Source organism: Triturus cristatus, chromosome 9 (genome assembly GCF_964204655.1).
Source record: "Triturus cristatus chromosome 9, aTriCri1.1, whole genome shotgun sequence".
Lineage (NCBI taxonomy): Eukaryota > Metazoa > Chordata > Amphibia > Caudata > Salamandridae > Triturus > Triturus cristatus.
In genome coordinates, this window is record NC_140592.1 from 1,134,632,275 (window position 1) to 1,134,654,502 (window position 22,228).

The window sequence follows — 22,228 nt, forward strand, 5'->3', positions numbered from 1 at the left end:
TTATGTGAAAATATGGCTCAAACTTAACAATGAAATAGGCTGGGGTAAAATACTGACACCCAAGATGCCTCTATGAACTGGAACGAGAGTCAAAGGGGTGAAAAAATGGTATGCTTTTAAGAAGTTGGACATTATTGGAATCTCTTCACTGACCGAGGTCTGAGGGATGAAGGAATTTTCTCATTTGCACCTTTTCAGACATCTTAAAGCATAAGTGAACCCCAGGCCTTTAAAAACCTGCATATCAAACACATCATCTGGACTTGCATGGGAATTACGCCGAAATAGAAGCGTCATCCCTAGAAATAAGGCTGTTGTATACTTACCTTGGGGGGGGGGCGGGGGGGTACGGGGCAGGCAATGTCTCAGGCCTATGTCATTCTAATGAACATCAGCAGAGACCTGACAGGTCTAAGATATAGATGGATCCAAGAAGTGGACAAACTGGAAGATGACAAATGGCAGGAGACACTTGCCTACCCTAGGCAGATATCAGTCAGGACTCGCTTCACACTAGTCAAACATAAAATCCTGTGGTGTTCATATTATACTGTGGAACTTATTCATAAATTAGGTAGAGCTGCAGGTGGTGCATGTTTGTTGGGAGGTGAAGAACTTCCTCTACGCTCTCTAGTGACTGCCCTTTGATCCAAGACTATTGTGAACAGATAAACATCTGAAATCTGCTGTTGGACTGGGCATAGAGATTAAGGGATACATTACACTCTTAGGGATCTTGGGCATGGCAGACCTTCATATGTATGGAATAGTTTTATACCTCTAACTCCAGTTCTCTCGTAGGTGAATATAGCTTTATAGCCTGCCGTAGCGGGCTATACCGGCTATTAAAGGCCCGCTGCAGCGTTAAAGGCCCGAGCCGAAGGCCAGGGACTTTAACAAAAGCAGCGGGACCTTAATAGCGGTATAGCCCTGCTACGAAGGGCTATAAGGCTATTAGAACATTCTGCCACTAGAGGGCAGAATGTTCTAACAAATTAAACAAAGGCTTCTCGAAGCTCGAGGGGATTTAAATTCCCTCGAGCTTCGATAGGCTTTTGTAAAATATTGGAATGTTGCTCTGCGGGCCTTTACCGGCCCGTAGAAGCGCGGAGCACTCCATTGTCTATAATGGAGTGCTCCACATTCCAATGTTCTAATTTCCATTATAGTCATAAATACTGAATAGTCCCGGCCTTGTGCAGGGACACAGAAGCATATTTTCACAATACATATCGAAGTATAGATGTTCGCCTTACTTCAGGAAGGTCTGCAGAGTCATTGAAGAAGAAAGATTATGCAGCCTATAGGACTAGGGTGCAATGGCCCGATTTTCCATCTTGTACTTGTAAAGAGGCCAGGAGAATTGTTTATATGATTCCATAATGTTGTAATATAACAGAATCAATCTCTTTCACAAAGCCTTTTTTGATAGAGCATAGGTATGAAGGAAAGCTGCACAGTGTAACTTCCTTGGCTTTCATTATGAATTAAAAATTGAGGCTGTGCCTTTAAGAACCCAGGGACCGCCAGTATCCCATCATGATGAGCAAGTGTCAGTGGCTTCAGTTCTTTTTAAGGTGATGTGTGATGTATAGGTTCCATGATTACTTCTGTCCACTCCACCGGGAAGGAGGGAGGGTTGCTTATGACTATAATCGAAAAACTAGAGAACTGGGGTTACAGGTAAGAAACTATTCCTTCTCTCATAGGGGATTTCCATTTATAGTCCTAAGCACTGAATAGAGTAGCAAGCCCATCCCTACCTAGCGTGGTAGAGAAGACAGAGAATGAAGAAAGGTAGACCTTTTAAGCAAAGAGATTCTTTAAGACCGGCCTGTCCCACTTGAGCAACTGCTCTAGCATTAGAATCTAGGCAGTTAGATTTGGTAAATATATGGATAGAGCTCCACGTGGCTGCTTTGCAAATATCGAGAAATGGGATGTTCCTCAATAAAGCAGCAGTAGCCAATTTAACTCTAGTAGAGTGTGCTTTAGGTTTCTCTGATAGTGTCTTGTTAGCGTTTTGGTAGCACAATAGGATGCAGGAAACTATCCATCTGGAGAAGTATTGCTTGGAAGTGGCTGGATCGGAACATAGTTGATAAACAATTGGTTTGATCTGCGAATTTCCCTATCGAGAGAAAATTTTAAAACTCTCTTCACATCCAGGGAATGAGTAGTTCTTTCAGCTGGAGTAGAGAAATTCTGAAAGAATGTCAGTAAGGAGATGGTTTGATTGACATGAAAGTCCAAAATAACTTCGGGGAGGAATTTCAGGTGAGGCCTCATGACCACTTTGCTAGAGTGGAAGATTCTGGATGGTTCATGAGAACAAAGCGCTTGGATCTCGCTAACGTAGCAAGCTAATGTTATTGCTACAAGGAAGGCTGTCTTCCAAGAAAGTTGTTGCAGAGAGGCTTTGTGCTTAAGCTCAAAGGGATCCTGCATATTTTGTGTAAGTACTATGTTAAGCTCCAAGGGAGGAGGAGGATGACTAATTGATGGAAAAACTTCTTTAACCCTTCCAGAAAATCCTTGATTACGGGGATTTTGAAAAAAGATTTTCTGTAAGCAGTAAGAGCTGCCAAGTGAACCTTTACAGAAGAGAATTGCAAGCTAGATTTTGCCAAGATGTAGGATCTACGTTCTTAGAGGAACACTTCATGCAATATCTCTTCCATTTGAAGGAACATGCGTAACGTTTTGAAGGTTGCTTATCCTCTTTGAGAATGTCCATGTAGTCTTGGAGCAGATTGAAGTGTTCGTACAGCACTAGCTCAGGAGCCATGCTGCCAAATTCAAGAGGAGTAATTTGGGGTGTACCATCCGGAAACTGAACTTCGTTAGCGGGTCTGGTCTGCATTGCAGCTTGAGATGTGGATGGACACACCAGTGAAGGCGGTCCGTAGACCACCATTGACTTGGCCACTCCAGAACTATGACGAACATCTTGGTTCTTGATTGGGACAACTTGATGAGGACTGTTGGGATCAGGGGAATAGGCAGAAAAGCGTAGAAAAATTTGCTGGACCACTTGATCCATAGGGAATTCCCCAGTGTCCCTGGCTGGAAGTACCTTCAAGGCATAGCTTCTGCATTTTCTGTGGTGGCGAATAAGTCGATGGCTGGAGTTTCCCATCGTTGAAAGATGTTTTGAACGATGTTGTCTTTTAAGTCCCAGTCGTAGTTTTATTGCAGGAGTCTGCTTGAGCATTTTATCCACCTGAATGGTGAGTTGTGAACGTGAGGTCCCTGGCTAGAAGCCATTTCCAGATCGTCTGGGCCTTGTGTGATAAGGGTCTGGATCTCATCCCTCTCTGCTTATTGAGGTAGTACATGGTTGTTTTATTGGCTGTCTGAAGAAGCAGGGAGTGGGATCTGAACGATGAATGAATGGCTTCAGTGCCAAATGGACTGCGTGCAGCTCAAGGAGATTGAATGGTATGTAGATTCTCTCTACGGGTACTTGTTCATGATTTGGAGGTGATCCATGTGGGCTCCCCATCCTAGTAGTCAGGCATCCTTGACTATAGTTTGAGGAGGGCTCTCCTGATGAAATGGCGTACCTCGAAGTAAATTGGTTGGAGAGCACCACCATTTCATTGACAGCTTAGCATCAAGGGATAGTTGTATTATGTTTTCCCAATTGCCTGTCTGTTGGTCCCACTGTTCTTTGAGACATTCCTAGCAGAGGTTGCATGTGGAGACGGGCATTCGGTGTGAGAAAGATGCAGGAGGCAATCCAAGCAACCGAGGGAGGATACTATTCTCACCGTTGGATGATAGGCTTTCATGAGAGCGTGACAGTTCTGAAGGATCAGTAAGTGTCTCTCCTCCTAAGGACACACTTTTTGCCCATATTGTGTGAATGGAAACTCCCAGATAATGTTAAGTTTGAACCGGAACAGAGGTCGACTTGTTGTGGTTGACATGAAGGCGGAACCTTTGTAGGAGATTCCAAGTCCAATTGTAATGACGCTGAGTTTCCTGAGACGTGGACGCCTTGATTAGCCAATCATCTAGATATGAGAAGTCAAATATTTTGTGTTTCCTGAGATGGGCAGCAACTACTGCCATGCACTTGGAGAATGTCCTGGGTGCTCACTTCAGGCCAAATTGAAGTACTTGGTACTGATAATGGCCCTGCCCCACTACGAACTTCTCTGGCGATTGGTATATACAAGTATGCGTCTTGAAGGTTGATGGTGTACTTGGGGATAAATATGGTGTAATGCCATCATCCAGAACTTTTCTCGCTGAATCCACTTGTTTGCTGTTTTGAGGTTGAGAATGTGTCTGACTTCGTTCTTGTCTTTCTTCTCGACGAGAAAGTATCTGGAATTAATGCCTGCACATCATTGTCAGTGAGGAACAGGTTCCACCGCTTGCTTTTGTGAGAGGATGTTGATCTCTGATCATAACAGCGGGAGCTGGAAACTGGATGGTTTCTGAGGTGTGGATCGTGGTGGACTGGTGAACCTGAGACAGTATCCATTGCAAACAATATTCAGAACCCAGGCTTCTTGTATTATGGTTTGCCACTCTGCTAGATAATATTGGATGCTTCCCCCTGCCAGAGTAGGGGTAAGTAATGATTCAGGGTTTTGACCCGGATGGTTGCTTGCCTCCTTGAGCAGGCAGCTAGGTAGATCTCCCTCTAAGCTGCTTTCTTTGGTATGGTTGATGGGGTTGTTTTTGCTGTTGTTGTGCACCACTTTGATGGTGCCCCTGATACCAGTGAGGGGTTTGAACCCTCTGGTAATAGAAGCGGCGTTGGTAGGGTCAGAAAGATTTTCTCTGCTTCCTGGGTCTCTCTAAGCCGACTGCCTTTAGAGTGTCCATTTCCACCTTCATCCGTGCCATCTCCTCATCGGTATGGCTTCCAAAGAGAGTGGTGCCAGAGAATGGAAGATTTAATATCCTCTACTGTGATTCTGACTTGAGGGATGTAAGTCGGAGCCAAGTGTGCCTTCTAAGTACTCCTGCGCAGCTAATAGGGAAGATTCTGATGCAGCACTAATAACTTGTTTAGATATAATTAATCCTTCAATTAGGAATTCCATGAAGTCTTCCCTCTTATCTCCAGGGAGATGTTCCGCAAACTAGTGCATGGATTCGCACAGCGCCCTGTCATATCTGCCTAGAAGAGCAGTGGCGCTGGCTGCTTTAATGTTGGTTGCTTCCATACTGCACACTTTATGACCCACGTATTCTAACATCCGCCTTTGAATATCGGGAGACACTGTAGAAGTGTGAGTAGTGAGATGTTGCTTCTTTGCTGCTACTACACTCACTGTGTATAGTGTAGGATCTGGTCAGAGGAAAGCAGGGTCTTGCTCCAGAGGGCAATATTTCTTTTGAAGCCTGGATGGAGCTGGCTTAACTGAGGCTGGTGTCGGGAAGAGGTCCATAGCATGTTTAAGGAGACCTGGCAGTTGAGGCAGCAAAGGCTGTGATGTTGACCTGTGTTGTAGAGTCTCAAAATGACTGTTTGTGTTGGAGTCGACATAGGAATGTTATGTTTTGCCACACCCCTCAAGAGGACCTCTTGAAATTTGGTGACATCATCCACCAGTGATGTGTGGAGGTTGAGAGTCTGAAAGCGTTAGTTAGTCCAGTAAAAGTGGAAGACATGTCCGTATGATGTCTTAACCGAGATCTTCGTGGAGAATGATGATTATGGCGGGAGTGCCTAGAAGAGGTAGAAGAGCACCTTGGGCTGTGACAATGGTGCCTGGAATGATGGCATGATCTGGGCTGAGATCTGGGTTTTGGAGTGACCAGTACCGGTGGAGTTGAAGGCAGTGTTGGAGGAAGTGCAGTTGGAGGCAAGGGTAGAGGAGGCAGTGCTGGAATAGGGGGTGATGGTAGAGGAGAATGTTTGGACCCCTCAAGAAGGGGAGTATGTTCTAGAGTATTCCGAATGGGGGAGGAGTAGATATGCCGTCTGTAGCCTAGACAACATAAAAAGAGTTCTTGACGCCAACCGTCATCAGCCTGCTTGTCGACTGTGATCGATGGCGTCTTGATGTCAGAGTGTTCCTCAACGTCGATCTGGATCTCGGCGGCAACCGTCTTGATGGCCTCTACAGGCTATTTATAGGTGTTCTATGAGAGAATAGATGATGTTGGCTAATTAGGGCCATCGCAGCACCCAAGAAAGATTGCTAGAAATTGTCACGGTCTGTCATGCACTTGCTTGCGAAATGCCAGCGAGAGGTATGCAAGGGCTGGGGGAGTTCCCTGGAAGTTTGAGAATGTATGGGACTACTGGCAGAAACAAGCTGGTGTTTAGCTGATTTAAATGAGGCGGTCCAGTGCATTATCTGATGCTGGAGTATTGAGACCAGTGAGCCTGTGTCCCATCAGTGTAATGGGGCAGTATTAAGCAAACGTGCTGGGTTGTTATGTGTCAAAATCTACCTGCTTGGCTAAGTGTTGCAGACTTGTATGCATAATAAAGCCGAACTGGTTTACGATGCCTTAATTACTAGAATTTGCACTCGCTGATAAATCGTTACAATTATTTCTATAAATGTAAATGTTGTAATCAAAACACAAAATAATCTATTTTAAAAAGTGTAAATACACATGGTGAGCACGTGCTAGCTGTATCCTGTGCTTACCGGTCCGAAAAACACTGATCATCCCGAAGCAAGGGGACTCTGAACTGGTATATTATAAGAGGCCTCTTACCCCAGCTTGAGACCTATCTTGCCGATTTGGAGATGGCAGGGGGCGGAGGAGCTGGGGTCTTTGTCACACAGATGTGGTCGAACTGTCCCTTGTTCTGGGAATCAACCTCCAGACTATCCCATTTGTTGTCCCTGTTCGCTTGACTAACAAGTTGTTCATTGCTTACTGTTTATGGTAGGGATTGGCATAGAGACTGTATTCACTCTAACATAAAGACAGTTGTGGGCTCTGGGCATGCTGTGCTGTGCTCACCTGTTCCCCTCAACATGTCTGCCTGGCTATGAGAGTAATCGTATTAGCAAGAATTCTTGTAGTCCACTTTGTTCACAATAAAACCTTAGTGCTGGAAGTGGCATCACCATGTTCGGTAAAGACATAATGAATTCACATGCTGCAGCAAATGAGAGGCTAATAAACGCAACTGTACTGTCTGTTTTAGTCTTTGAGATATAACCATCTGTCTGAAATTTTCAACAAAATAGATAAATCGACAGGCGCTACATAAACAAACACTGGGATTTTTCAGCATCTTACTCTGCAACGTACTGTCCGTATTTTTGCCATTTAACTTAAAATGTTACATTATCTAAATGTACTTAGTTTTTGTCGGTTTTGTGTGAGATTAGAAGGCATTCAGCTAGTACATTTGAGGCAGTCGGTGGTCTCCCAGTGCTGCTTTATTTCACTTGAGTCTGCATATTATCTGTTCAAACAGAAGGTGTTGAGGGGGCGGTTTTCGCACTAAACACTCTGAACTGTTTTGTGATTTCACAGTGTTTGAAGCAGCAGTGAACGCCTTTGCTTTACAGTGAAAGCCCAGGCACAGTATTGTGTACTCCCAGTTTCTCTTCCCGGGAGGCTAACCTCAAACAAAGCCCAGGAAGGGTTGAACGCCACCTGACTGCATGCACCCTGCAGCTTCTCAAATTGATAACACCCCTAGTTTCCAGTAAATGTCATTTTAAATGTTTAAGATTAGATTTGTTATATTTTTTTGTGACAAGTGTTTGCTTCTTTTATTGTGTTAGCTCAGTCTGTGTGCTGTATTTAAACAGCTTGTTTCTTAAGGGTACCTTTATTGTGAGAACGACATCTCCTGAGACCTCAGGGGGTTGCTACAAGAATTGTAAACCCGAGCAGTTCTAATACACAAACATATCGCAAGGCAGCACTCTGTCCTTGAGGAACACACCCCCAGCTCCTTTTAGAAACTCACTGTTTTATCAGTGAGACTACACCTTCTGCATGTGTGGCATGACCGGAGTTTTGTGTTTCTGACTGAGGGATACCTGGGGGGGAGGTTTAGGAAAAGGGGGGTTTACAAGAGGTAACAAATGATTAATTCACAAAACACAACAGACTAAAACAGACTTGAAATGCACAATCCAGAACAAATACATGACAGTAACAGGGAGGATATGGCCAATAAAAATATAATAGTAATAATGGTCTTATTGACTTTAAAATGATACCTTGAAATGTGCAGAGTGGCAGGTGAACCATTTCTGCCTGACTGAGCGAGGAGGGTTGGTGAGTGTTTCATCACCCACAAAACTACTGGGACACAGCTGAAATCCAGTCAAACCCGGGCGATTACTATTGGATTTGTTTAAATCTGCATGCTTGTATATCTTAGGAAGGACCCTCAGATCCGAAGTAGTTTGACTGGCACAGCCTCCGATGATTTCAGAATCATTAGTTAAAACTGCAGACCTGAAGAAGCAGTGTAAAAGAAAAACCCTGGGGGCTTGGCCAAGATCGCTCCTCCTCCAAGCAAAACCTCTTGTAGCAGTGGACCTGGGGTTTTCAGGCGGCTCAACACCGGGCAGGACTTTACTCTGACTTCTCCGGCTGAGGTTTGAGTGCTCTGCTAATCGCCTCTGCCCTGCAGCCAACATGCTGTTGATTGCGCCCTGTGAGTCGTGGCTTAAGATGTCCGCCACCATGGCAGACAGGGAGTACTGAAAAGGGCAGGTTCCTGCAGCGCCTCTACGGTCCCCTGGGATACGCCTCGCTTGCCTGGAGCTGCTCGGTCCTTGTGGCCAACACCCACGTGGATAGCACAATCTGCGCTGCAGCCCTGGTGCCAGATTGAATTCGGCTGGCGCCTCGCTGATTCAGCAACAGACCCCAGCCTGCATGTGCCTCCATGCCCTGGCTCTTCTGAGCCTGCCCGGGGCCTGCTGGTGGCGGTGCCTGTTCCTCCCAGCAGTTATGAACTACAGTGATGGCCCCAGCTCACTTTACCAGCAAAGATGCCGGGATTGTGACCGGTGCAGCCTAGGACCCACCCAGCAATCTCTACAGGACTGTCCTGCATCAGGTGGTCCCCCAACCCTAGCAGAACTACTGGTACAGCTTCAGAACTGCAGCTGTGAACGCCCAGAATATCTCTACCGGAGACCTCCAATATGGCAGAGGGCCAAGAAGAGTGCAACCTAAAATACATGCTCGCACTTGCATCGAGCGTTTCCGCTGATGATGGCCAACACTTCCAGTGGGGCCCTGTCACACCGGCTGAAGGCCACAACGAAGAGCCTCTTACAAGGCCGTTTATGGAGTCCCTCTTCTCCTTCCTACGTGAAGACCTTCAGTCGGTGAAGTGTGAGTTGTCAAATCTGCAAGAGGTCTGACAAAAGCTGGAGGCCGTTGGGAGCAACAAAAGCTTGGGGTGAGGAGCACGAGTACTTGCATCAAGAAGTTTTGTGCCTCTAGGACCAGCAAACTGCCATGCATGCTCATGCAGAGGACCTGGAGAACTGCTCACGCAGGAACAACATCTGCATACGAGGAACGCCGACTGGAGCAGAAGGATCGGACATAACTGCATACATGCAGCCCCTCTTCTGCTAGATCCTCAACGCTGATGGGAAGACACCCATACAGCTAGACTGAACGCATAGAGTGATGCATGCGAGTGAGGGCAGGTAGTGCCCTTCGCACATCTTAACCTGTGTACACAACTTCCAACTCAAAGAAAATATCTTGCAAGAGGCGCTCACCCCTGTTCAAATCTGGGGCAATAAACTTGCGCTGTACTACAGCCTCTCGACCAAGACAACCCACGAACACCTAGAATTTTGACCAGTCACAAAACTCCTCTGAACAAAAGATGTATTGTACAGCTGATGTCATCAATTCCTCAATATCTCTCACCTGGAGAACAAACTTCACCAAGTTAGAATACTGGTAGAAGCACAGTGCCTCCTGAACATCCCAGACGATGCAGCTAAAGAATCGCCCCAGTGTCCCCCACAGCACTGCAGGAGGACGACCAGTGCCTCAGTCATGAAATCCCTACAGGACCTGCTCCCGAATCCCAAAATCATTGCTCTTGAACTGTAGGCAGTAGACGGCAGCCTCATAGGAGACACTGATCAAGACGAAGCAAGCTTGACTCCGAGTCTCAGATTGGTAGTGTTTAAGGGGCCTTGCTACCCCTCTCCCCAACTTGGAGCTGGCGGGCCGGAGGAACTGGGGTCTTTTTTTCACACAGTTAAATGTGGTCAGACTTGCCCTCTGTCTGAGAATCCACCTCCAAACTCTATTTGTTGTCAGTGTCCACTGGACTAACAAGTTGTTCATCGGTTACAGATTATGGTTGAGATTGGGATAGGGCTTGTACTCTAACACAGAGACAATTAGGGACTCTGGACATGCTGCACACTCCGTTTCATGCACTTCCACGCTCTGTGGCCTGGCTGAAAAATGCTGACGCCGCTTGGAGTGAAAACAGCTCAACCCCTGACCGTGCCCGGATGGAAGACGACTACACGCACCCATTCACACTCATGCACATGTAAACCTCAAGGTAATTAGCATCAGTATGTGAGGCCGGTTTTAAAAAAAAATAGTCTTTATTAATTATTTTAATATAACGGACAACAGTAGCAAGCTGTTTAGGATCACATTACCATACATGTCGTAAGATCAAAGTAAAAGGGAATAAAGAAATAGGATAGCATCGGAAACCCCATTATTACAAGATTTTGTAGAAGCATAGTGTGTATATAGGTAGAACATAAGTGGTAGCGTATAAATAATAGAGGGGTGTGCTGAATTCTAAGCAGTAGAGCCATGTTCATGGGTACAAAGATATTCATGGAAGTGCTGCAAAATATCCTTAGGCCAAGATGTGAGTGGTTGAAAAAGAGCGCAGTCTTCACTAAAGCTGTCACAATATGTCGTGCTTATAAGCCAGTCTGAAGTGGTAGGTAATTGATTACTTCCCCCAATGAAGCGCAATTTTCTTTTCAGCTAATAAAGCCAAAGAAGTGAGTCTGTGCGCAGATCGTGGTATGTCTTTAGTGTATCCTAACAGAGCAGTCAGAGGATCTAGTGTGATCTCACTGTCATTCATGGTGAAGACTTATGTGAAGACAGAAGCCCAATATGTAGAGATCACCAGGCACGTCCATGTGAGATGTACGAAGCCCGCTTTCAGGGAGTGGCATTTTGGGCAGCGGTTAGACCTAGTTGGGTCAAATTTCGTAATGTCCAACCGGGAGAGGTAGATAGGATGGAGGAATTTAAAATGCAGGAGCTTATGCCTGTGATTAATCGAGATGCCCTGAAGCTGTGAACAGAAGTAAGACCTTATCATGTCTGTCTGCATCTCCCTTACACATGATGTAGTATCCAGCTTTACGGTAAGACATGGGCCGTATAGTCTAGAAGTCAGCGTTAAGGGAGGGAAATCTGCAGAGTATAATGGATATGAGGGAAGGAGGGGCAGTAGAGTATTTTCCAGCCTGCGAAAAACGAAGAGATCCATATATGACCCATTTTGTAAGTGAGGCTCAGCAGGGGGTTGCATAACATGGCCAAACAGGGAAAAGATCCCGCAAAGTAAATAAATTGTGATGTTGAAGTGTCTGTTGCACTAATTTTTCCAGCGTAAGTGGGAGCCATGAATAATTGTGGAGTGCGAGGAGAAAAAAAGGGGGCCTTGACCCAACGTCTGTCGTAGACTACACCATGCCCAGCAGGTTTGAACATTAGCATCATCTAGTGGTATGCCCTTCAGCAGCCTATTGGAGAGCAAGAGGCCATGTAGTTGATCCCGCTCGGGCCTCAAATAAGGAATGCAGGCATTAGGGTGGTACCAACTGTGTGTATTGATACAGGACATTAAAGGATAGTAAAGTTGAAGGACTGGTACACAGAGACCTCCACGGTCGTAAGGGAGGGTGACGGTATACCAGCAGACATGGGGAAACCTCCTGCCCAGATCAAGCGTAAAAGAAGCCTACATAATGATTTTAAGAAAGCCAATGATAGTTTGATAGGTATGTTTAAGAAAAGGTACAGGAAACTAGGTAGCATGACCATCTTAATAATAGCCACACGCCCAGCCAGAGATCGAGGTAGTTTAACCCAGCGTTCTACCTGGGTAAATCGATCAGCCAGTGCCGGGCCATAGTTAAGTTGTATAATTTGGTCCTTGTGGAGCCGTATGCCAAGATAATTAGTACCATCCGCAGCCCATTTTAAAGGGTATTCTGTAGGAGGCAACTGTTCAGAGTCTGTTAACAGAAATAGTATAATTTGGCCCAATAGATCTGACGTCCAGAAAGATTACTGTAACAAATGATTTCCTGCATGAGATGGGGGAGGTTATCTGACGGGTGGCAAATAAATAACAGTATATCACCCACATATAAAGTGAGCAGTGAAGGACCATTAGTAAGCAGTAAATCACGGTGTGCATGCTAGTCTTGCAAATATCGAACTAGGGGGTCCATGGCTATAACAAAAAGGAGGGAGAATAGAGGGCAGCCCTGTCTGGTCCCTCATGTAATAGGAAATGGTTCAGTAAGTAAACCATTGACTCTTATCCGGGCCACAGGGTTAGACTAAAAGAGCTTAATTAGAAACATGTAAAGGGAAGGAATACCAAGCTTACCCAGAACGGCACAGTGTGTGACCTTAATAGCCCAGTAGAGAGGACGGCTGTGCCGTCTTTCAGCAGACACCTGGTGTCTCAGGACTGGCATAGATTGAAATCTTACCAGTTCCACATCAATATTTCTCCTCCTGCCCAATGAAGAAGCATGGAGTGGCCATCCAAGTTGCAAGTTTTTCAATGTACGATTGTGAACAAAGTGGCAGAGAAGAGCAGACTACTGGCCCTTCTCATACACCTCGAGGGACTCCCACTCACCAATGCAACTATATATGCTCCAAACGAGTGTCGGGTGCGTTTTCTGAACCAGGGAGCTTTGCAGACTTTGGAAGACTGCAGCTTAGTGGTGGATATACAAGTCTGGGCAGTGGTTTAGACAGACAGGGACCCTATCAAAGGGTGGAAGAGAATGATTTCAGGAGACCGGACGGGGAGACATCTAGAGGATTTTGCACCCACCCACTACGGACTACACATACTACCCCTCTGCCTATAAAACAAATGTTCGCATTGACTACTTCCTGGACCACGCCAGCCGTACAGTCTCGGTTAAGGGAGATCTCCATTGAACCTGTGGCATTGTCGGACCATGCCCCACTTGCCCTCATCATCCGTGATCAGTCCAGTCGAAAAGAGGCTGCAGGCTTTTATTGGGAAACTAGTCAGGCTGAACCAGCAAGTGGGCTCAGCTCTCATGATGCTAGTGGAAGTGGGGACACCTTTGGTCCTTTTCTCCACTGGCAACGAGTGCAGAGGTGTCTTTAGGTGTCGAATTTTCGTCCCCGGGAGCAGTCGTGGTAGAGGGGGGCTGCAAACAGGGGCTGCAGCGGCGCCGGGAAGCCCACAGTGGGCAAGTCCAAGGTGGGCTTTGTCTCTGGAGGGCTGGAGGACCACTCTGGCACCGTAAACTCACTTCCACTTGGGCTTGGTGTGACTGGTGCACTGGTGCTTGCCGGTATTGGGTTTTCACGGTCTTGGAGCCCTCTAAAGTCTCTGAGTACCTGCAGGATGCAGAGAAGCAGCTCCGCTCCTCCACGGGAGAACTCGAGTCTTTATTGAATGTAGGCAGTTCTTCCAGGCTTTGGAGACACTACAACTGCAAGACGAGATGTCTTTGGCGCAGTTTCGATGGGTAACAGAAGACAGGCCAGCAGGGCTGGTGCCAAGTCAGTCGCTCTTCTTCAGTCTTCTGCTTTCGCACCTGTTCATGGTCCTTTTTAGGTCTTGCCTGGGCAGCTCTTGTGCTATCTCTTCGAGACATGCTGTATTCAGGTATGGACCTGATGCTCTGTTGGTTTTCTGCCTATCTTTCCAATTGGCTCCTCTTACTATCCTTTGTAAATGTTGCCTTTTGATTTGTGAATAAGCTTAGTAGCCCCTCCTTAGTACAACCTTTTCTATTTTGGTAACCTCCATTGAGGACTGCCCTGTGACATGTTACTCAGTACGTTTTATTTACAGTCCTATAGCACTATTTTAGGAATGACTGTCTTCTAGCCGCTGTTGCAAGCTTGACAAGCTCTCCCGCTTACCCCGTGCATGCAACCTAATTTTAAGCAGTGAGGCACACCTTCATCTTTTCAGTGGCGCGGCATGCCAAACTCTATTTTTTCAATATTCTATGTTTTTAGTAAACAGCGCAGCACGCTGCTGTCGTGTCCCCTGTAAGCGGCCTTCATGTTTAACAATGGCGGCCGCGCCTTTCTTTCTACGCCATTCTTGAAGATGAAGGCAGCGTGTTGCGCTGCTTACGAAAAACCGACAATATTGAAAAAATAGTTGGGCGAGCTGCGCCTTTCTTTTCTTCGGCGCTGCTTGTCAAACTCTTATTTTTTTCACTATTATATGCTTTTAGTAAGCAGCATGGCACGCCGCTGTCCTGTCCCCTTTCAGCCGCTTAAAGATGAAGGCGGCGTGCTGCGCTGCTTACAAAAAACATCCAATATTGAACAAATAGTTTGACGAGCTGCACCTTTCATTGCTGTGGCACGGCTCACCCAATTTCCTTCTCCCTTTCTCGCGCCGGGCAGCTAAGGTAAAAAGCATTTGCAGTGCAATAGGTCTTGCATTACTGAAAGTTTGAGCTATTGGCGTTGCAAATAATACAACACCAATAGCTCAATCTTTCAGTAATGCAAGACCTATTGTATTGCAAATGCTTGTTATTCGTAGGTCATCAGCATCTGCTTTTCTGGTGTTAGGGGCTCCCCTAACTACTGAATTTAGGGGCATTAGTAGAGTTTGCTTCTTGTGCTGTCAGAGAAACCAGATTCACATACCATAGCCAGTAGGCGCTTTGAAACTCCCCTGCCTTGGAATAATAATCTGCAGGTCATCCTGTGGGCGAAGGCGCAAAGCACCCTCAGCCCGAGCAGGCTTGGGTGATGGCCCCCAGGGAACAAAGGCCCTCACCCTTCTGGGGTCAGACACTCATCTCTGGTTGACGAAAGCCAGTTAGTCAGCACCAGGGGCTGGTAGGTTTTCAGGGGCACTTCTAATTTGCACTCTGTGTGCCTGTATTACTAAATCCAACTTTGGCATCAGCGTGGGTTTAATAATATGAGATGTTTGGTACATCCCTTTTTTCAGTGAAGCCATCATGTAGCTGGGGAACTAGTTTTCACCAGTGTTCAGCACAAGTCTTACAATGGCTTACCCGTTCACTTGAACTGGCAATAATAGAACTGACCTGTGCACGGACATATCTGCTCATACATGTAATATAAGGCACCTTGCCTTATGTCTATAAGGTCTGCGACAGGGGTGACTTACAAATATTACTTAGAGTGTTAGGCGACATGGCACACAGGTATGTGTGTCATGTTGTGTTTTTATTTTTGAGTCTGCACCAAAACTCGCAGCCTTGCATGAGTTTGGTGAGGGGTCCCTTAGGGTGGCACAATTTGTGCTGCAGTCCTTATGGTCCCTCTTTAGTACCTCAGGGCCTAGTACCAAGGGTACTATTTACCAAGGACTTACAAAGGGTACTAAAGGTGTTGCTAATTGGGGAAAATAATTGCACATTTTTGGGAAAGAGATCTGGCACTGGGGACCTGGTTAGCAGTAACCCAGTGCACTTCCAGTCGAAATTGCATCAAATGCCAGGCAAACAAGTGGGGGTCACCATATCAAAAAGGGCACTTTCCTACACAAATGTAATAAATGTTCACTAAGTTTGTATTCACGGATGTGCAGATCCGTTTCTCCCGCCTTAAAACACACAAAAAAGAAACCTGAAAATCTGAAAGAAACACGTTAGTTATAGATTCCTTACCTTAGAATTACCCCCAGGCGTCAGATTGGATCCTGAAAGTTTTTTCGTCACCAGTATCTCTGCGAGTCGGAAGCTGGCGTTGGTCGGCTCCCTGTCTGGCGTCGTGGTCGCCGGGGTGACGTCGCGGCAGCTACTTAGACGCCGCCCTTGTGCGCTGACGTCAGTTCTTTCTTTTTCCGCGCCATCCAGCGTAGATCCGGGAAGAGCGGTACCTCAGTAATTTTTTTACTATCTTTTTATAGACTTTTGTCGACTTGATTTTTTGAGTCTTCGACTCAGAAAAGGTGCACAAGGAATGCCGGGTTTCAAGGCCTGCGGTTCCTGTCACCGCATGATGTCGGTGACGGATCTGCACCGCGTGTGTCTTTTTTGCCTGGAGCGCGACCACGGCCCCAAGTCGTGTTCTGACTGCCAGTCGGCGCCGAAGGCTTTACGTGAGCAGCCCCGAAAGTTACTTGAACACCAGCAGTCGACTCCGCGACGTTCGAGGTCCCAATCGAGAGGGAGGTCGAGGGGCCGGTCGCGGAGCCACCACCATTCCGGTTCGAAGTCTTCGCACTCGGGTTCGGGTAAGTCGAAGAATAAGAAGTCGAAGAAGCATTGTCGCTCTTTGACTTCTCGTTGGTCGGCCGATCCGACGAGTCACGCGGGTGGTGCCCCTCCAGCGGCTTCGTGTGCGGAGCCTGAAGGGTCGACTCAGAGTTTCCCTCCCTTTGTGGGACCCGGAGGGACTCCGCCCATCTTCGTGCGTTCTACGAGGCGATGCATGCCATCTTTGGGCCGACCGACCCTGCCGGCGCACCTTCTGGCCCCGTGGACTCGGTTGGGGGGCCTAGGTCTTTGCTGCTGGTTGACCTTGTTACGCCTCCGGCGCCGCTTTCAACGACACCACTACCGCGCGCAACGCCAGTCAGCCCCCAGGCCCGTGTCGACCCCTGCCTCCATCCCGACGTGGACACGGAGCCAGACCGGCGTCGCCCGGCGCCGGGTAGGGTTCTTATGCCCCTGTTCACTCCTTGGGTCCCTTTTCATCCACAATGGCACCCAGAGAATGATGAGGAGGACTGGGAGGGGTCAAGTGACCCTTTAACTGACTAGTTGGACAGTGAACAGGACTGGAGAGAGGAACTCTGGGATGCCAGTGGTTTGGACACCTCTCCTGACCTTGGCATGTTGTCTCCTCCTACCGTAGCTATGGAGGAGGGAGCATCATACGCAGTGGTGTTGCGTAGGGCGGCCGAGGCTCTCTCCCTCTAGCTTCCTAGGGTGGCGGTCAGGACTAACCTCCTGACAGGTGCTTCAACCGGCTGCAAGCTCTTCGGAGCCCCTGCTGCCGTTTAATGAGGCCCTCACAGACTTCCTTTTAGGCACGTGGTCCAGGCCCAACACGGGGGCTCACGTGGACAGGATGATTGCCGGACGCCACCGCCCGACCCCACTTTCCTCTCCCAACATCCCACCCCGGAGAGCTTGGTAGTCCAAGCTTCCACTTCCAAGAAAAGGGGAATCCAAGAAGCTGGACCACCTTGGCAAGAAAATGTTCTCTTCCGCTAGCTTAGGACTGCGGTCCGTAAACACCGCATGTCTCTTGGGCCGTTATTCCCACTCAGTGTGGGATACGGTGGTGCAAGTGCTGCTTCAGTGTCCAGAGGAGGCCCTGACAGGGCTCTCCTAGGCTGTTGCCGCCGGGAGGGATGCAGCAAAGTTTACGTTACGTTGTGGGCTGGACACTGCCAACTCTCATTTCATAGTCTGTAGCGCTTCGTCGATACGCCTGGATGAGGTCCACTGGCTTTTCAGGGGATGTCCAGAACACCTTGATGGACATGCCCTTTGATGGCTGTCGCCGTTTTGGCGACAAAGCAGACAATTTCCTAGAGCACTTTAAGGACTCACAGGCTTCGGCCAAGACCTTGGGCCTCTCCGCCCATCCGGAGCAGTCTGCTTTTCGCCCCTTTAGTGGCTACAGAAGGGGTGCCCCACTACGTCCCACTCAGCCACAGGCCGCAGCAAGTTACCCAACCTTCGCGCTGCCGGGGACGTGGGAACCAACGCTGTGGTTCAGGAGGCCAGCGGGTGGGCCAGTCCACCAACCCCCCTCTGCAGCAGCCTCCAAACCCTCCTTGTCCAACTTTTCAGGACCATCAAATGCCAGTGGGCAGCATGATACGCATCACCTCCCCCACTGGCGCACCATCACATCGGACAGGTCGGTTTTGCATATAGTCCGAAGGGGCTACTCCCTCTCCTTCTGAACTACCCTTCCAGCCATGCCACCGAGATACCACCGCATGTCGGAGGATCACCTGGCCCTTCTCCAACAGGACGTTATGGCTCACTTGGCCAAGGGAGCCAAGGAACGCGTTCCTGTCCCAGAAGTAGGTTGTGGTTGTTACTCCCACTCTTTTCTGGTGCGTCCTATCTTGGACCTGAGGGATGTCAATCGCTTCCTCCGGAAGGAGAAGTTCAAAATGTTGACGCTTGCTCAGGTCTCGTCGGCCCTTGACCCGGAAGACTGGATGGTAGCGTTGGACTTGCAGGATGCTAATTTTCACATCCCTGTCCTGCTGGCCCACCGGCGTTATCTACGGTTCACGGTAAGCCACGTGCATTTTTAATTTACTGTGCTCCTCTTTGGCCTTACCAGCGCCCCTCGGGTGTTCACAAAAGTGATGGCGGTGGTCGCAGCTCATCTGCACAGATCAGGGGTCTCAGTCTTCCCCTATCGTGCCGACTGGCTGTTGAAGGCGGGCTTGCCCCAGGCATTGTCACCCACCTCAAGACTACGACCGACCTCCTGCATTCGCTGGGGTTCTCCATCAATGTGCCGAAGTCACATCTGATTCCCTCTCAGAAGCTCCTCTTCATCGGAGCGGTTCTGGACACTACACAGTTTCGGGTCTATCCTCCTGAACAGCGAGTCTGGGATATTCGGGCTATGATTCTGATCTTTCAGCCTCTATCGCGAGTTTTCGGTCAGAATGACTCTGAGGCTGCTGGGCCTCATGGCCTCCTGCATCCTGTTGGTCGATCATGCCAGGTGGCATATGCGGGCTCTGCAGTGGGACCTGAAGTTCCAGTGGGCGCAGCATCAGGGGAATCTGTCCGATTGCGTCCAGATCTCGGAGGGCCCTGCACGACAACTACAGTGGTGGCTCACGAACCAGGATTGGGTCAATGGCAGATCCCTTCCCCAACCAGACTACACTGTGGTGACGGACGCATCCTTTCTGGGATGGGGCGGCCACATGGGAGAGGCAGAGGTCAGAGGCCTCTGGTCTCCAACGTCCCTCCACTAAGACGGTATACGCCTGCCGGTAGAACACATTTGTGGCATGGTGCACAGCAAAGGCTGTGGATCCCCCTTTCTGCCCCTCCTTCTGAAATACGTTTGTTCCTTCTCTCTTTAGCCCAGCAGGGCTCTGCTCTGGGCACTATCAAGGGCTATCTTTCAGCCATCTATGCCTTCCTTCGGCTGCCAGATCAGCCTTCTCTTTTCAAGTCCCCGGCAGTTACCCGTTTCTTAAAAGGCTTAACACATCTTTTTCCTCCAATGCCCTTCGTTGTGCCTCAGTGGGACTTGAATCTTGTGCTAACTTATTTAATGTGCGCTCCCTTTGAGCCGCTTCATAACTGTCCCTTACATCTCTTGACTCTTAAGACTGCTTTCCTGGTAGCCATCACTTCTGCTAGAAGGGTGAGTGAGCTCCAGGCTGTTTCTTCAAAACCTTCTTTCCTGTCTGTTCATCCGGGCTAGGTGGTTCTCCGAACCAGTCCATCCTTCCTTGCTAAGGTGGTCACTGCCTTCCACATCGGGCAGACCATTACTTTGCCCGCCTTCTTTCTGCATCCTTCGAAGGCGGAAGAGAGGCTCCACCGTCTGTACCCAAAACGTGCGCTCTACTTCTATCTGGATCGCACAAAACAGTTCCCGGTGGATGATCAACTTTTTGTTGGCTACGTGGGCGCAAAGAAGGGTTGGGACGTACACAAACGAACCATTTCTCGATGGGTCGTGTTGTGTATTAAGGCTTGTTACTCTCTGACTAAAAAGTAGCCTCCAGTCGGGCTATGCGCTCACTACACCAGGGCGACGCCAGCCACTACTGTTTTGGGAAGAGGAGTTCCTCTGAATGACACCAGTCAGGCGGTCATGTGGGCATCGCTGCTCACGTTCACCAACCGGAGAGACGGCTTCTTTGGCCAATCTGTTCTCCAGGATTTTCTGGTGTGATCTTGATTCGCAGACCCACCACCAGGTTTGGTATTGCTGGGGTATCTATTCTAAGGTAAGGAATCTATAACTAACGCGTTTCTTTCAGATGCACAAGTTACTTACCTTCGGTAACAATCTATTTGTAAGAAACATTAGTTACTTGTAGATTCCTTACCGCCCCACCCACTCTCCCCGTTCTGTGAACTGATTTCTAGGGTTAAGGACATCATTTCAGGGCCCTAGTTTTGTGCACCAGTGGTCAGTGTCTTGCATGGCTCTGCATTTCTGGCGCGGAAAGTCGTGTACAGAACTAACCTCCGAGCGCGGCTTCTAAGTAGCTGCGGTGACATCATCCCGGCGACCACGACGACGGACGTGGAGCCGACCGTCACCACCTTCCGATGCGCAGAGGTACTGGTGCCGAAAAAACTTTTCGGATCCAGTCTGAAGCCTGGGGGTAATTCTAAGGTAAGGAATCTATAACTAACTAATGTTTCTTACAGATATATCGTTACCGAAGGTAAGTAACTTGTTCTTTAAGTTATCAATATTGCGCAAATTGTGTGCAAGTTAACAAATGACCCTGGTTTACACGGTGGTATAGGAAAAGGACATGCTCAAATATTTTTCACTTACAAGAAAATAATTAATAAATACTAACCAACATCCCCTTTTGACCTAGTGGATAAATACATCTACATGTGGTTAAAAAATGCACTATACACTTGCAGAGAGGGGCTATGGAGAGGTGAGGAACACTTTTGCCGGGTAGTAATGGGGGAATTTGAGGAGTAGGTCATGGGAGGGCGTCAAATTAGATTGTCGCACCGGGCGCCAGCAGCACTAAAGCTGGCCTGGGCCACATGTGTAAATGCTAAATGCTCCACAGTAGTGCAAAGCAGCAATTTGAAAACTCATGTTTCGCAAAGGGCAGTAGCAATTGAGAGCTTTTTATACCACTAATGGGTGATGAAATGAATATAGAAAATGTCAGGGTTCCATCAATGGTTCATATCTACCGTCATTGGCCGTGGAGATCAGAAGTGCACCAGATAACACCACGCTTCTTCCAGCGACTAGATGTATATTATTACTATTTTAATGTGACTGTTTTTTTTTTTATTCTGTTTAATTTTCTGTTGCTAGTGTCTCAGTGCTGTCTGAAATGTCTAACATGCTGCATTTTCGAGTTTTAGGACAAAATAATGTGAAAATTATCATGTTCATTGTACCGCCATTCATTTTCCCCAATTTGTGTCCTTTTTATCTCTACTCCAATCCCAGTTGAAGCGTTGTTGACTGCTGCCTGCTCCGGCATTCTCCCTGGGGCTGGCACCAATCAGGAATTGGCACTTCACTGTCTGCACGAAGCAAAAGGAAATATCCTGGTAAGTGGGTCATTTTATCTGTTCTTTTGAGTAACTTCGCTAAAACGGTGGATTGCTTATTAGTGGACAAAAGTAAAACAGTGCATAGTTTAGGTGTCCCCTGTAACTTTAATTTACGTTCCTCGTAAAGGCTTTGTTTGCAGTACTACTTAGGGCACCTTCTGTTAAATGCCATCCTATCATGAAGCCTACTCTTTTCGGGCAACTCCTATGAGAGTTCGTCCTTTACCTTGGCACTTTTGAAGATGAGATGCATAAGAGCCAGGCTTAAAACAAAGCACCCTAGTGGGAGGAATTATTTCATTTTGTTTTACTTTTGAGTTCCTCTTTGTGGATGAAAGTCCTGGCTGCTTTGGCCTAATAGAGTGTGAGATAAGTATGTTGTTCAAATCATGAGTAGGGCTCCTACGTTTGATATTTATTTGTGTAGCATTTCAGTCTGTATTTATCTATATATTTTTTTATTAGCCATCTGTTGGGTATATCAATATTTATTTTCTTCTTTTGTGAATGAACCTAGGCATGATTCGTTATATTTCCACATTTATTTAACCAGAAAAGACACTCATTCTTTGATGCCCATTGAGTATTTCCAATGTAAGCAGCCAAAAACAACAAAATATGCCCACGTTAACATACAAGCAACATACTACAAATATATCTAGTAATATGCAAGTATTTAAGGAAATCTAATTTCGTTTTCGTTTTTTTAACACTCTGTGCTGTCACTGCCCAGATGTTGGCGTGGA

The 22,228-nt window shown here is 47.5% G+C and overlaps 1 protein-coding gene across 2 annotated transcripts in view; it reads left to right on the plus strand.

Moving 5' to 3' along the window:
- Positions 1-22,228, plus strand: part of MIDEAS (mitotic deacetylase associated SANT domain protein) — a 567,044-nt gene that overhangs the window by 483,386 nt on the left and 61,430 nt on the right. For both annotated transcript variants that reach the window (XM_085627052.1, XM_085627051.1), the window contains one exon: positions 21,376-21,479. In XM_085627052.1, the coding sequence (XP_085483178.1) occupies positions 21,376-21,479 (104 nt within the window). The remainder of the gene's footprint in view (positions 1-21,375; positions 21,480-22,228) is intronic.